Source organism: Oryctolagus cuniculus, chromosome 12 (assembly GCF_051225735.1).
Source record: "Oryctolagus cuniculus isolate XC-2025 breed Fujian yellow rabbit chromosome 12, ASM5122573v1, whole genome shotgun sequence".
NCBI classification, from domain to species: Eukaryota; Metazoa; Chordata; class Mammalia; order Lagomorpha; family Leporidae; genus Oryctolagus; species Oryctolagus cuniculus.
In genome coordinates, this window is record NC_142878.1 from 42,515,696 (window position 1) to 42,532,500 (window position 16,805).

At 42.2% G+C, this 16,805-nt stretch overlaps 1 protein-coding gene across 9 annotated transcripts in view; it reads right to left on the reverse strand.

The window, feature by feature from the left end:
* The window catches only part of NPAS3 (neuronal PAS domain protein 3), a 926,676-nt gene that overhangs the window by 790,087 nt on the left and 119,784 nt on the right, over positions 1-16,805 (reverse strand). For 5 of the 9 annotated variants that reach the window (XM_070053760.2, XM_070053762.2, XM_070053759.2 and 2 more), the window contains exon 2: positions 14,857-14,946. The exons of the other annotated variants lie outside the window; for them this stretch is intronic. In XM_070053760.2, coding sequence (XP_069909861.1) covers positions 14,857-14,946 — 90 coding nt within the window. The remainder of the gene's footprint in view (positions 1-14,856; positions 14,947-16,805) is intronic. 9 annotated transcript variants of the gene reach the window in all.

Consider the following 16,805-nt stretch of genomic DNA (forward strand, 5'->3'; position numbering starts at 1 on the left):
ACATGGAGGCAAAAATAGTAATTTCCTGTATTTGGGCAAAAAATAATATCCCCTCCGTGATGTGATCTCCTGCTTTTATGTACTAGGAAAGTCATATCTATCCTGAAAATTATTTTTCTCATTTTAATACACATCCAACATTTTAAGCTAAAAAATAATAAGAAAACATTGATCTTTTATGTGTTAGATATTTATATTCTGCTTGCCAGTCTGTCAATCAAATGTACCCAGAAGTGTTGCTGACCAACTTCCAAGCCTACCTCAAAAGAGGCAGGTAAATCAGACTGATGACAATGCAATTCTGTTATTTTTAACCATTAACTTGAGAGTAAGGTTTACTACAAACCTCATTATTCACTTTTATTAACCATGTCTCTTGATAGATTTTGATCATGGGTGATTCAACAAGAGGTGGTCAATTACTCTCTATGTTAAATTCTCTTCCCACAAAGTTTCCCTGAGCACTTATTTGAGAACGGTAAACACTATTTTAGCACTGGGTATATGCCAGGCACTGTTCTAAGCAGTCTGTAGGCAGTAGTCAACTTAATCTCACGTTAATTCTACAAGATACTACCATCACCATTTTGCAGATGGAAACTGTGCAGATGGATCATCAGCAAAGAAGATCATCAAAGAAGTAAGGAACTTGGGTCTGTATACATCAGTCTCAAATCAAAGCCTGCACATTTATCCACTGCACTGAAATTCTCTAATTGCATTCAGCACTACTGAGATGTAAGACAATCACTGGGCTTTAACAAGGACCTTTTAAAAGTTTGAGGGGTGAATTAATGAATAAGTATCTTAAAGAATTTTAATGGAATTTCATTGAGATTACAAACACACACACAGCCTCTTCCCATTTAACTTCTGTAAGTGTATGTCATGCCTCATCGCTAAGTTTATGAGTTCTTGAGAAGTATTTATTTGCATACATGATTGAGTGCTGCCACACACATGACACAGAGTAAATGATACCTTAGGATTCAATCCAGGATTCAATATTGACTTCTCTCTCTCTCTCTTTCTCTCGTTTATATCCTACCCTCCCCAACCTGATTCACCAGGAAATCCAGTTGGCTTTTCCCTCAAAACACATCAAAATCCAGATTTTCTCAGCACCTCCACTCCTGCATATTTGTTATCAGTCACCGTAGTGATAGGAAAAGGCCCTGAGCTGGGCACCCTGCTTCCACCCTTACCCTCGGATACTCAGCTAGCAGCCAGAATGACCATCAAAATCAGTTTGATCCCACTGTTTGATTCCTCAGTTCCAAATCCTCCCAGGGTCCCATTTCGGGCAGAGGTCGAGCCCACAGCCACCCCTGTCCTGCACTGGCTCCAGTGCACCTCCCTCGCTGGCCTCCTGCTACTGTCCTCCCTGCCTATCCAGGCCCCGCCACACCGGCCTCCCCGGCGATCCCTGAGCACATCAAGAACTCTGCTGCTTCAGAGCTTTGCATCAGTTGCTCACTCCCTGGAATACTGCTCCTGGTGATCTGGATGCCTAACTCTCACTTCTACTCTTTGCTCCAACGTCATCATTTCATATGGGCTTCCCCTATTCAAAACCACAACTGACCCATCTCACCCCCAGCACTAATTCCTTCTTAATCTTTTATATTTGATGACTTCAGACTACAGGATGGCCTGCATTTTAAAAATGTGTTATTTCCTGTTGCTAATGTCATTAACAAACAGGGCAAAAATTTGTACTTCTGTTCACTAAGATATCCCAAACAATAGTTCTTGACTATAGAAGACACCCAATTGGTTCATCAAACTAAGAGAAGGAAGAAACCCATGTGGATCAAATTAGGTTAGAAAGACCTCACAGAGGAGCCAGGACTGGAGTCAGTGAACGTGTTGTGCCTAACAAGAGCAGGTGGACAGGAGCAGAGAGCTAGTGATGAGGAAGAAAATCTTGGCAGGGCAAGGAGGAGGAAGGGGTCCAAAAGCAGATGGGAACAGGACTGGTGGATTTGCAACACTAAGCTAAGACAATAGACACCATCCCTTGAGAATGACCAGTCTATGGTGTTGAGCAAACAAATGGGTGAGAAACAATATTTTAACCTGGTAATGATGTATGAGGTAGCCTAGACAGCAAAGTTTTTGCATTCATGACCATGGCAGTTTGTATATATAGGACTCAAGTTTTCCTTTAACTAGATCAAACTGATGAGAAGACCCATTAGTAGAGTGCACCCATCTAGGCATGAAATAATAGCTTGAATTTGGGAGATGGGAAAGAGGTGAGAAATTTTAAAAGAAACCATGCTACAGATAGAATATTTCAGCCAAGAGCAAAGCAGAATGAAAAGTAAAGATTCCAAGACAGAGAACTGAGCAATTAAGATGAAGATCCCACAGAAGAAACGCAAGGTAGAAGAGGACACTTCTGGGACAGAAGCTGCTTCTGTTTTGGAGGAATGGTCACCCTGTCTTGGAGAAAGCCCTCAGCTGGGAGAGTCTCCCAGTCACTCAACTTTTATGATCCCAGGGTTGGTTTGTTTTCTCACGTAAAGTAAAAACAAAATTTGATTCCCTGGGTCCCTCTGAGGTTCACTCAAGAATGCCCCCGGAAGTGCTTGCACACCTTCTGGCCACCACATGTACAGTTTAACATAAAGTGGAAACCAACTGGGAATGTCAAGTAGTTTCCAAACAGAAACTGAACGTCTGGAAGGAGGGCGGGCTTGAGATCGCAAAGTTGAGCCATGTCCATCGGGTGTGATCACTGTGGGGAAGCAGGGATGAAATTGCCTAGGCGGGAACCCAATGGCTCCCATGCTGGCGGGGGCGAGGGGAGGGGTGGTGGCTTCCCACACAAAGGAGCCGATCGCGGACTCTTTAAATGACTAGTGTTCAAACATGACCAATCTCCTTCCTCTTCAAGTATGGCTTTAAGTTCCTCGGGGTCTTATTCTTTAGCAAAAATAGATTTCAATAGACCATCCTTGAATAGGAAATGGATGTTTTTCTGAGGTAGTGTCATCCTGTTCCATGGGCCACGGCATCCAGTTGAAAGAGGATGAGCTGCTGGGCCTGACAAACTGGCCTTGGCTACCTCCAAATAGTTCCAGGTGGCACCTGATTAGCTGTGTGAACTGAGCAACTTGCCTAACCTCTCTGGACCTCCATTTTCTCAAGATGTAAATACCATCATCCACTTCAAACAGCTTGCTCAGTTCAATTACAACAATGTTGAGTCAACCACAGAGCAACTGATTTGCAATGTGTTCTCTCCTTTCCTTCCTAGGGCAGCCTGATCAAACACTGGAGCTCTTTCGCCTCAGCTCTCTATGACTGTGTACGGAAAGCCAGCCAACACAGAAGTCAGAATGGTGAAACCAAAACACAACCTCACCATCAAGAGTTAAGGGTTCTGTTGTTTCCCAAAACATCAACTTTGCTCCCCAGTGAAAGGTCTGGGCATCATCAGGTGTTTCCCTGTGGTGGCAGAAGAATGCACCTGTATTCATTCCCCCGTGTGTCTATCTCAGAGCCTGGCGCTCTGAAGACACTGCACACAGCAAACATGTGTGTCCTGCAAATTCCACCTGAAGAGACCCAATAAAACTATCTGCGATACCAGTGAACCAAACTTGCCACCAGACCCTCGTAAAAATAAACTCCTTAAAATCTGCTGGCCCATAATTTTACTTTTCTAGTCTTCTCTTCCCTGAGGTATTTCACAAGTACCATGACAAATAAAAACAAAAACAAAAACACAACTCAGCATTCTTCATTCCAGGTTGTTAGGAATCGTTACTATCTCTGGGCGAGCAGCATTCGGAACAGGCGGTAAACAAACTTGCTGTTGGATGAATTTATGGGTCATGAAGTTTACAAGGAGCCCAGAAATACACTCTACGTTCCATTCCCATCTCCACTGGCTGAGTCCCCAAACTTCTCCTTTTAAAAACAGGGTGACAAGAAAGCAACCTCTTTTGCTGATACTAATTCAAGACTTTGGACACTTGGTGAATATCTACAGGCAATGAGGATCACAGCTCCTGCTTCCGATTTTCCCCACTGAAAGCCTTCCAGCAGGTAGGCAGCCCCTGCAGAAGCATGCTGCTTCATCCGGGAAGCGAGCAGAGCCCCACCCACAATGATGGCAAAACAGATTCTTCATCAGGAGATCCAGACAGTGCCCACGACACACACAACCCATGCAGCCACACTAACTCAATTTCATTCTTAAAACAAGCTTTGGTTTTTTTTTTTTTTTTTTTTTTTTTGGAGCTGAAGGAAGAAAGCCAAGAAAAGAGTCATCAAAAAGATTGTAGATTTCCCTATTTCAAGGCATGCAAGTTGGCTGAGACTCACCATGAGCTCGCCTGACAGGCAACAGGCAAGGAAATGAGGCTGTTATAAAGCTCTTGTTGGCCGAGATGCAAGCAAATGGGAATGGCTGCTCAGAGACCTAGACTGCTCCTCAGTATTCACGTGTGAGACGCAGAACAGGGTAAGGCCCAGGGATCCTGTGTAACTGGGCTCAGGGAGGCGCAGGGAAACTGGATCTTCAAAAAGATCCAGTAATAGTTCATTTAGTCACCTAAACCCCAAGCATTCCAGCCCAAGGAATTCTCATCAAACTTGTTTTTGAATCACACAAGTCTCAAGTTTGCCCATGGGAAGACTTTTCTTAACACGCTGGTCACAGAACCAAAATCCTCCAAGGACCCAGTCCCCAGTGTTTTGAGAGCTACATCTGAACTTCATGCTGAACAGTCCACACAAGACTTCTTTCTGCGACCTAGTGAGTGATGCAGCAGACCGAGCACGTGAGAGAATGAGTGGGTAACCCAGCCGGGAAACTTGATCTCATCACTCAGCAGTTCCTTCTCATACATACACATTTTCTGATGTTTAAATAAATAAAAAAAAAAAAAGCCATGTCTATTTAACCCACTCACCCTTCTACCATTAACTGTATTTTTTTTTTTTTTTTGACAGGCAGAGTGGACAGTGAGAGAGAGAGAGAGACAGAGAGAAAGGTCTTCCTTTTGCCGTTGGTTCACCCTCCAGTGGCCGCCGCGGCCACCGCGCTGCGGCCGGCGCACCACGCTGATCCGATGGCAGGAGCCAGGAGCCAGGTGCTTTTCCTGGTCTCCCATGGGGTGCAGGGCCCAAGCACCTGGGCCATCCTCCACTGCACTCCCTGGCCACAGCAGAGAGCTGGCCTGGAAGAGGGGCAACCGGGACAGAATCCGGCGCCCCGACCGGGACTAGAACCCGATGTGCCGGCGCCGCTAGGCGGAGGATTAGCCTAGTGAGCCGCGGCGCCGGCCCCATTAACTGTATTTTAAAACTTGCCAAAGGACATTCCCATTTCAATACATACTATCTATAGACAAAAAGCAGCACTGAGGTGATCAGGAAAGATTTTTCTGCCAAAAATCTTTGTACTAGTAAATGTATCACTAGCTCTTCCTCAAGCAACTTAAATTATCCCAACACAAACAAGTCAAAAAACCCAAAAAGTGGATAGAAACTCTTCCAGAAAAACAGTGTGAGTGATGTCAGAGAGGGTCTCTCCACATGTCATGGTTTCTATATGGAAGCTGACCAAACAGATTCCAGCACCCCTTAAATAATCTGCTAGGTACAGGTCAGCATATTGGCCCCAGGATTTTCCTGGTGGGGGCGTTTGGGGATGAATTCAAGAGAAGACAGCTCCATACATGAATGTATCCCTTTAAAAGTTGCTATGCATGTCAATACATTCAATTATACAGAAGACTGCAAGATAAAAAAATGGATTGTTAACAGTGGCTATCTTCGGATGGCACAATTAATTACAAGTGACACTGATGCTTTTTTTTAAATTTTTTTAAATATTGCTTGCTGGCATTTTCTAAACACTCCAGAATGACAATATATTGCATCGTCATTCAAAAAGCGCAGTTCCAAGGGAAGAGGATAAAGTATCACAACATAACTTATCTAAGAAAGATGCCACTCACCAACACAGAGCCATGGCATTAGACCTAGTACAAAGCACTTCCAAGATAACCCCTCAGCTCAAGTTCAAGGCCCACCAGAGACTGCCCTACAAACTTCAAAGCAACACAAATCCAAGCCCATTTACTGCACACAGAACAAGGAATTCACTGAATCAACCAAAAAACACAGGGCAATAAACATTCTGAGTAGGATAAAGTTAAAAACATAATCTCAGCCCTTTGTGGTTGGTGCGACTGTGAGGAGAGATGTGTTAATGATTTATCTTCTCATTAAAAGAAGTAAACCCTGGTACATGCTGTTTTCCAAGGCGAGTACACTATGTTTAACACAGATCATAGTATTTCTTGTACGTGGCATTTCTACGGTAAACTATTTTTCATAAAGAAGGTATTAAATTTTTCAAAAGGCATTTTCTGCTATGTGATAGTAACAGAGATGCTGCATGGTCACAGTTCACAACCATGCCTTGTAGTGGAATACTATACTTTTATTGCCATAAAAATGGAACATCTTTATGTCACAGAAAACACAGTAACTCATAAGGATAACCCACAATTCCACATGTGTTCCTTTTCAAACCTGAAGTTTATCAACATGGTCCTCATCATAGTAACTTATCTGACTGAAGGCTGCATGCTCATGTTTTTCATCTGGCAATCAAGAGCTCTATGAGGTGAGTAGTTGAACCCAAAGCGAGAGACTAGCAAAGTGGTACTCATTTAGTGAGCACATAATATACACCAAGCACCAGCCTGAGCATTTTGTAGTTTAAACTTAGCGCTCGAGGTCCAATGCCGAGGTCAGTACACTTTTTCTGAGCCAGACAGTAAATATGAAGGTACTTCAAAAGGTCACAGAAAAATTAAAGTTGAGGCTTATTTTGGTGTAAAAATTTTTATAATCCATGCATAGTTTTTTCATAATAAATATTTCCCACCAACTTTCTCAAGGCCCCTCACATGCATGGATCTCATTTTTTTTTTTTTACATTAAAAGAAATTCTATTCCGTTTTGCATGAACTTTTTGAAGTAGCCTCACATATGAGGTTTTACTCAAGTAACAGCAGCAGGAAAGGAGTCACAGACAATACATAAATGAATGGCTGTGGCCATGTGCCAACGAAGTCTATTTACCAAAATGAGTAGGGCGAAGTAGGGAGCAGATCTGGCCAATGGGCCACAGTTTGGTGATGCTAAGCCACTGTGTACTACCTTCTTAATCTTAAGTTTCTGCAGTTCAATAAGACTGTTTTCTGTAACATGGGCTTAATAATCATACCTGATGCAAGGTTTTAAAAATAAAATACGGTAAGCCATTAGCACAGAGCCTGACATCAACAACTGGTAAGACATCAGTAATAGGCAGGGCATTGTGGTACGCTAAATGAAGATGTTGCTTGGAATGCTCACATCCCATTTCAGAGTTCAGGTTCGAGGCCTGGCTACTCTGCATCTGATCCAGCATTCTATCGATGTGGCTGGGAAGGCAGTGGATGATGGTCAAAGTACTTGGGTCCCTGCCACCCATGTGGGAGATCCAGATGGAGTTCTAGGCTCCTGGCTTCAGCTTGGTCCAGCCCTGGCTGTTGCAAGCATCTGGAGAGGGAACCAGTGTATGGGAGATGTCGTTCTTTATATCTCTCCCCACCCCACCTTTTCACTCTTCTTTTCAAATAAATAAATCTTAAATCAATAATATTAGTTATTATATTGATCATTAGATTGACCTTGAAAACATCCTATGAAACAGTTATTATTACCTTAATTTTAAAGATGAGAAAACAGAAGCTTAAAAATTTAAGGAACTTAGCCAACTGTCCCTTGTCTAATAATTATAGGCTCAGAATCAAACCCAGATCCATTTCCAGGAAATTTAATCACCTCTAGCAATGAATAAGTACTACTGCACAGACTTGTGGCTCTCTTAAAATGGGTTGTTCACAGACAAAGAATAAAATGTAATTCTTCCACTCTAATGCATGAAATCCAAAGATTCACGCAAGACACATTATAAACCCAACACAGAACGAGCTATTCTTTAAGTCAGGAGACTATTAAATCCACAGTTTACATATAACTTTAAGCTTCCTGTATTATTTTTAAAGTATCAGCACAGGCACATTCACATCTCTGCCTCTCTGAAACCACCTGTTAGTGATTTTGAACACTGTTGTTCAACAGCAGGTCCACAAAAGGCTCATTGTAGCTCTTCTGCTCTCACCTTGACCTTCACTTTCTGTTCTCAAGTTTCTAGAGTTCTCATACATACTGCAGGTGTGTCACTAACCAATTTTTTTTTTAATCTAGGTAGTCACTTTTCTTATAATGAAAATATACACTCCGGTGAAGCCAATTAATATTCTTTCATTTTAAATCATGCTGCCTGCTGCCTGTGCTTATCCATTTTTACCGTCTGGCATTCGTGTACTTTGAATTACAAGTGGTCTACAAGGAAAAAGGCAGAATTGGAGCACCTCCACTTAGGAAAAGCAATGAATTTGTACACAGGACCTAACCTGGATTTCCTATTGGAAGAGTCCCCCAAGTTATTTTTAAATCAAAAAGAACTTGAAGCCAGCAGCACAACTTCCCATACTTCTCGTGATTGTACTGTGAACCAAGAGGGGAGCTGAAGCTGCAGATGCTCCCACCACAGGAGACTAATCCCACCCTCCACACAGACGCCCTTGCACACAGTGCTTGCCCACCCGCCCTCACGAAGACTCCTCCCCCGGCTCTCAGAGGATGGCAGCCTTCCCCCATTCTTCCACCTCACTTCCTGGCCCCAGCTCTCCACTCTTGCGTGAGCCATTGGCCATTCACTACACCAAAAGTCTGACTTTTAGCTCCTCTCCCAACTCAAATACCTCCTCCATCATGAGGACCTGGGAAACTACTTTGTTAAAAATATCCCCTGCGGGGGTGAGCAGTTAGCCTAGGGGTTAGGATGCCTACAACCCACATGAGACTTCCTGCTATTGAATCCCAGCTCTAGCTCCTGGCTCCAGCTTCCTGCTAATGAACACCCCCGAAGGCAGCACTGATGGCTCAGGTGACTGGGGTCTTTATCGCCTACGTGGGAGACCTGGATTGACTTCCTGGCTGCCACCATTAGCCTGACTCAGCCCAGGCCATTGCAGCCATTTGACGAGTAAACCAGTGGGTGGGAGTGCTCACTCTATCTTTCTAGCTCTCTCTCTCCTTCTATGTCTGTCAGTCTGTGTGTCTATGCCTCCGATTCTGTCTATGCTTCTCAATTTTTTTTCTAATGACCCCTTTTTGATGCTACTTGTCCCTCTCAGGGCACGAGTCATGCAGAATCCTAATTACTGGCTGGTATCTCAGTCTTCAGACCCCTGGGGTGCAGAGTGTTCTTGGACACCTCTGGATAAGTCACTGTGGCACAGTTGGTGTAGAACAGCACCAGGCCTGTGCGTGAGGATTAAAATATATTTGCTAAATGAATAAATTAGTTGATTTTTACACCAGCCTGGAATAAGCCCTTAACAGTGCACTTTCCTATCATCCACATTACCAAGATAGGCCATTGCAAGCCATTTACAGCTGGAATCATCGGCTTGATGCTGAAAGTAACTGGGAGAAACCAATAGGAATCATGCTGTGGTCTGAGAGGCATAATGCAGAAATTAGAATCCATTTGGGTATCAAAAGGCTTGCAGCAGTTCTTGCTACCAAGTGCGATGTCTGTTTAACATGCAGATTCTATTAGGGCCTTTCACGAAATTCATTGGCTATCTCTAACTCTTTTCTCCATTCTTGGTTATTTACTGACCCAAGCACAACGGGCATACGCTATTCTAACGGGGGGGAGGGGTCGTTGCGGAAAGAGGACTGTACCAGCAATCAATCAATCAATCGGGTTACACAACCAGCCAGAGAATTCCCAGCCTTCTGAGCCTCCCTTTGCCTTCAGCACAGGTGATCCTCTACCGCCCAGCGCGTCGCCCGACAAGGCATCTGTCTTGTTCCCCTTAATTAGGATAGCACGGTACATGCCTAGCACGCCGCGTGGCACAGCACAGCTGAGAAAAACCTGCTGAGGCCCCTTCTCCCTCATTCTCTCTCCTCTGCTCATCCCTGGTCCTTGTTAATTCCTTCCCTCCTTGGAGTCTGAATCTCCCCATTACAAAACTCTTGCTTCTGGCCCACGGCCAGCCTTCACCCTGTACCAAGTAGAACCCTCACACCCCATGTTCACTATTTTCAGGCAAAGGAGAAACTTAACTTCCCTCCAGCCCTAAACTAATTTTTCTAAGCCTTGTCTTGGTGTCTGAAATTACCCAAATGCAAAAAAAAGACCCCCCTTTTCCTGCATTGGCTCACATAGAGTTGCTTATGAAAATGCAAATGGTCCTCAGACGAGTAACCTTCTCAGTTCACAAAGGCTGATCTGCTAGGAGGGGTGCAAACAAGAATGCCCCCCCACCCCTCTGCCAAGGATGCGGCCCAGGGTTGCAACACTAACCAGGGACCTATGTGGAATGAAATTTGCAGAGATGGGACAGGAGCTTGGGATGAGAAGACAGCTCAACAAAGACGTAACTCGCCACTCTGCCAATGCCGCTTCTGCTTTCAGTGACAACTAAATCCATCACGAACACCTTCTCAATCAGGGCTCCTCCATCTTGGCTGTGTGCAGAGTCTAGGAACCCGGGATTCAATCCAGGTACTGCAGGGCTTTGCGAAGGCTCAGTAAATGTTAGTAATTCGAGTTCCTGTGTCCTCAAACACAACCCTTCCTAAATACTGCTGCAATGGGTGCATGGAAACACAGACTGAGGCGACAAAGGCCTGGCTCACTTGACTCCTCCTGCTTATCTTTTTCCACAAATTTTCTTAACCCAGGCTTATTACACAACTCCTTCTTATGTCAATGAATACTTCTTTCCTAGGACTCAGCGCAAGTTTCTTTAAAAATCAAGTTCAAAGGCTTTTCTCCATTTTCAGACTCCGTAATGCTTTTGTATTGGAAAATTCTAGAATTGAGAACTATTTTAGTTGGGAAAGAACTTTGGGCCAGCGCCACGGCTCACTAGGCTAATCCTCCACCTAGCGGTGCCGGCACACCGGGTTCTAGTCCCGGTTGGGGCGCCGGATTCTTGGGTCCTGCACCCCATGGGAGACCAGGAGAAGCACCTGGCTCCTGCCTTCCGATCAGCGCGGTGCGCTGGCAGTGGCGGCCATTGGAGGGTGAACCAACGGCAAAAGGAAGACCTTTCTCTCTGTCTCTCTCACTATCCACTCTGCCTGTCAAAAAAAAGAACGAACTTTGGCATCTCTCAATCAAATTTACTACTTCACAAGTAAGTGAACTTGCTAAGACACAGAGATACTATCATGAACTCCAAAAGACAAGTGCAAAAGGGATGAGGGGTCTGGGAAAAAACTGAAAAAGTTTGAGACCTCAGCAAAATAACTGCTTATCTTAAAACAATGAGATGTGTAAAATATTTCCAGTATGATTAATATTTTAAAAACCCCATTCTTTCTATACTATGCCAAGAAAGTCAATAAATTACAAATTGAAATTTTAAATTGGAAGTACCAAAATCAGCACTAAAAAATTAGAGTAACTGACAATTATTTTGAAATAATAAATTATAGACCTTTTGGAATAATCACAGGTATTATATTCCTGTTGGCTATAAAATTTATTATTGAAACAACTGTCTGATTATTTCTATAATTCCAAAGAAATGTAAATGCAACACATAGCTTTAGATCTGAGATGATTCACACCACAAAACCATAGAGTTATAGCTGGAAGAAATATGAGCAATGAGATGCTGGTCAATTTTCAACAGCCAGTTGGGGGTAGGACAGCAACTGAGTTGCATCATTTCCTAATCCCATGGTGCACATACTTGCCCCAACTTCAAGTCCTTAACGTGGGGTCAAGGAAGAAGAGGGGTGCACAACTGGTTCCACATCACTGGATAGGGGTCCCCATGAAGTACGGTCTCCTCATTCCTGACACCTTCCCACAGAACCATTTCTTTATAAGCCAGAGTATCCTGAACGCATAATGACAAAACACTTACATACCCACCTGTTGCATTATGCTTCTAAACTTACCTACTCAACTCTTATTACAATGGCATGCATTCTTTTTTGGATGAGAAACACATTAAGAAACATTTTATCTCATGACCACCCCCCCACACACACTATACACATGTATATGCACTGGGCTATACTCATACACAACAAGATGACACTAACAGGACTCCTCAAATACAACACACTAAGTGCAATGCATTACAATTTTTTATTCATTCTAAAAATGTCGACCAAGGTCCACTGATCAGAATTCATTTCCCCCTAGTTGGGTCATAATCCAGACTTTGAAAGACACTGTAAGCCCACTGAAGACACAACTGCACCATTTGACTGTATCTATTCTGATACCTAACTATGAATACCGAGGGCCAAGGAAGTGAGGTAACTTGCCCAAATTTGCCCCTGCGAAGCCTACTAACTGATCACTCCAGGCAAATGAGAATTCAAGGCCTACAATCGGGATATTTATGGCTTGAAATAAAAGCTAAGGAATCTTCCAAGACAGCCACCCCACCACCAAAAGTGAATTTTTTTTTTTCACTGAGCCCATAATTAATCAAAGTTTAGCAGTTCCCCCAGTACAAGCCCGTGACTCTGGGTGTTTGCCTAGGAAGACTGGATCCTGGTCAGCACTATTTCCCTACTGCTGCCAACGCCCACCCTTCAACAGCAGTGAAAATATACCCATTTAAAAAAACAATCTTTAGCCTTCTAGGGAGGAGAACCAAACAGGAGCCAACTAATGTTTGAAATATAACACAGAAAGAGCACATGCTGTATAAAACATACAATAACACCAGCTTTCTAATCATCAGAGGCCAACCACTTAGTTGGAGAAAGTACTCACTCAGGAAAATAAAAACTGAATCCACGGCATCCTCTTTTCAGCATGCCTGTACACCGCATGCTTTTTATAGGTGCTATTAACCGTACTCTATAGTTTCAAGACAATTCAGATAAGCGTCTTCACTAAAATACACAATACCATTAATCATCCCGGTGACAGCGCTGCAATTGAACATCTTGGGGATTTCCTCCCCTTCTTCATCATTTATTTGCCAATATTTCCTTGTTATGAGAATCCCCCTAGTGACTTTCCCTGGCAGTCACCGCTGTGCCGCCTGCTGTGTCTACCTTGACTACAAATAACAGCGATTCGTAAAGATGACGCCTACAGCTAGAAGGGACGCCTCAGGACGGCCGCAAGGCCTTGTGGTCCGGTTCAGGCTCCTCCCTCCGACCACGCTCACAGACGTGAAGCAGGCTTCATCACAATCCAGCAACAGTGGGCTGTGGGGCTCCATTTATTTGCGTGGTCAACAACCAACAGGTGCTTTCATGTGGTCCCCCCGCTCTATACTCCAAAGCCTTCCTCAAAGTGACCAGAGAGCACAGCTAGGCCACGAAATCACAAATTCCAGAAACCTGGTCACCAAGAGCCACAGCCACTGGCTGGCACATAAAGAATGGCCTTCAAATCATCATCAGAAACAGTCTGGAGTTAATCATCACACCAGTTCTGAAGACGACAATCACACTAGCTAGGCAACGGGGTATCACGAAATGAGACCAAAGATGAATGTGGAGTGAAGACACAGCAATAACGGCTTCCACCGAACCATGCCCGGCAGCAAACAGTCCCGGCTCCATCCGGCATCCACTCAGGGTCCATTTCAGAGAGCAGCCTTCATAGCCACCAAGCCTTCCTGATGATTTTAAAACTGAAAACCATGAAAGGAAAAATGCTCTAAACCAGGCAGAGGAGTAAATAAAAGCAGAACTCACCAGCTTGTACTCAGAAAGGAATTTTAAGGAAAAAAAAGGGGGCACTTTTTGTTTTTTCAACAATATCACTCTACTGCAAAAGAAGAGGAGGAAGACAAAAACACACCAACGTATATTTGCAAAGTACATCCAGAAAGAGCAATGCCTGCGTGGAATTATGTGCATGTGATTTTGCCTTTTTCTATAAAGGAATGTAATTAATTAAAGGTTAATACTGTTTCAACCAGCAGTTTATAACTTTCCTGGAAAGCATACATTTCTATCCCTTTTTAACAGACTCCAGTTGAATTATTGTTTAATTTTTTTTTTAACTTTCCTTTTAGCAAAAGCAATACACGTCAAGTTACGCTATATTAAAATGCCATTTCCTCCCAGTGCAGTGTTTATTTTAGCGATAGTAACAACACCTTGTTACCAAAAGTGCAGATTCTGTTAAGTAATGGACAAAGCAAATGGCAGCAAAGACAGAGGACTCAACTTCAATTTAACTGTCCTGTAAGGTACATAGTAATTAGCTGCAGAGCTCTGAAATCTTAGCTAGCATGTTAAGTCTGCTACATGACAGTATAATTTGACTTCTTAAAGGATTATGCAAATTACAACTCATCATTCCATTACAGGATTGAAAAAAAGTGACAGCTAATTTATACATAACACACCTTTCAAATCCCTAAGATGCGTAGCACCTGTGCAATGTATTTTCCCGAGATTTTCTTGCATATAAGTACTTGTTTATTGCAATAGAAAGAAGCTTACCTAAGAGCTTTAATAGTCATTTAAAAAAAAAAACTTTTAGTCCACAATTTCCAAAGAATAAACATTTTATTCTGTGTTGATTTCAGAGGTTCAAAAAACTGTTTATGTTGTTTTCATTTGGTTTAGTTTGATTTTATTTTTCCCCACTAAATCAGATAAAGATAAGGTTTCAATGCAAGGATATGTTTGAATAGCTGGCAACCACAAGCACTGAAGCACGAGCCAGAAGGGAGACTCACAAAGATTTCAACATACTTCTGGTAGGTAGATTCACAGTAGATTCCGTCATATCTGTAGATTTTCCTACATTCTGATTGGTTGGGCAGAGGATGCTGGGCAGTTATTCTGTAGAGGCATCAAAAACAGATAGACATGACTAGAGATTCCCTACAGTCAACCGGAATGCAGGATAACAAGTATGTTGGAATTTAATATATTTTGCTTTTTCACGCTTTTGAGCTCTACACACAATGGCAATGTGTACATACATTCTAGAACATACACTTCCACTTTTAGAAAACTGCAGTCAGAGAAAAGCAACTCTTTCAGTTCTTTATCGAGAATTTTTTTTTTTAAATTTCAGAGTCCTAAAAGTGGAAGAAAGACACAGGTCTAACGCTTAAGTCATTCTACAACCCCCATGATTACATTCTATAGGAAATGTTAAAAACAAATGCCATTAGTGCTCACGTTAGCAGACTGTCATTAACTCAATCATGCATCACAATGGTAGGCAACTGTGAAGTAGCTATAAAATCTTAGTCAAGTTAATATATTTTTCAGTTTTATTCAATTCATATAGCGTTTGTATGCTTCTGACTTCTAACGGGATGTGATACAGCTTACAGACCTAAACCCAATTAGGGATGAAACACAACAAGACCGGCGGGAGCATGGGTTAGATGTTAACAGGCACCTGAGATGAGTTGATTACAGTGGCTCCGGGTTTCTTGGCAGTTAAGGCAAAAGGTGGAAAAAGCTTACACAGTTCTCATCTGTGTTACTTAAGCATATAAATTCATTTGAGACTCCCTGCATTCTATAGACATAGAAATGCTGGAAGGTTTTTTCTGATCATTTCCTTCTACTGAAAATCTTGAAAATTTCATTCAGGGAGGAAAAAGCACTTAAGGGTTGTATCATGCTGTATTTTAGAGGAAAGTAGTGTACTTTAATCTGTATACACTATAACTAACTATCTAGTACTACTGCATCAGAAAAAGATAACAGAATATCTAGCCTTAACCTACCATATATATTTAAAATCTTAATTATGAAAATGTGAGTCATATTTTGTAAGAACTCAGATGAACCGTTTCTATTGTCTTTGAGGGTGTTTCAAATTTTATGAAGTTGACTTAATATTTATAAAACCCAATGTATCTAGCCACAATACTTTAAAAACTTCAAGCTCTACTTTCGAACTTTATTTAGCTGCATTCTAAAGATTTTATTTAAACCCATTTGCTATGTTATAAAATCCATCTGACCCCAAATCTTTTATTAAATTTAGTAGCCCAATCGTCTTATAGTTACTCATTTGCCCCTCGTTGAAAGTGCTTTTTAAGCCCTCTGTTGATGATTATATTCAACTTCTAACATAAACACACTTATATTCATAACTGAAATTTCAATAGTCTACAGTAATCCACGTGGTATTTCATTGTCAAGCTGAGTTGAGAAAGGAGATACAAAAAGAACCAAAAAAGCCACAGATAAAGAGCAGTTTTAAGATTCAATAATAGCTCCCACCTGACAAACTGTAGCCAATAAGTCTGCTAAAACAAATTCTGAGGTGGTAGTGGTGGTGGTGTTATTTTGAAGCCTGTGATGTCCCTAATGACAGTAGATGATAGAAGTTACAGATTTTCAGAAGCAATCGATTTGGCCAGAGATCACATTGAAATACTCTATATGTCTGGTCTGTGTCATTTTATGCCTTCAAATTGATTTCGTACATTTTCCTCTAAATTAAAATTAAAGTGTTGAGAAGCATTTGAGTATGAAAAATTTGAAGCAAACAACCACCAATTTTACTTGGTTCTCACTGATTTTGAAAACGACTTTAGCAAAGGCTTTGGGGCAGGAGAGAGAGGGAAACCCAAAAGGATTGTCATCTTTTTTGTTTGTTTCGTGACAGCAAAGGTTATGATGAAATTTTCATTTACATCCTGCGTATCATACAGGAAACTGTCAGGTTTTTT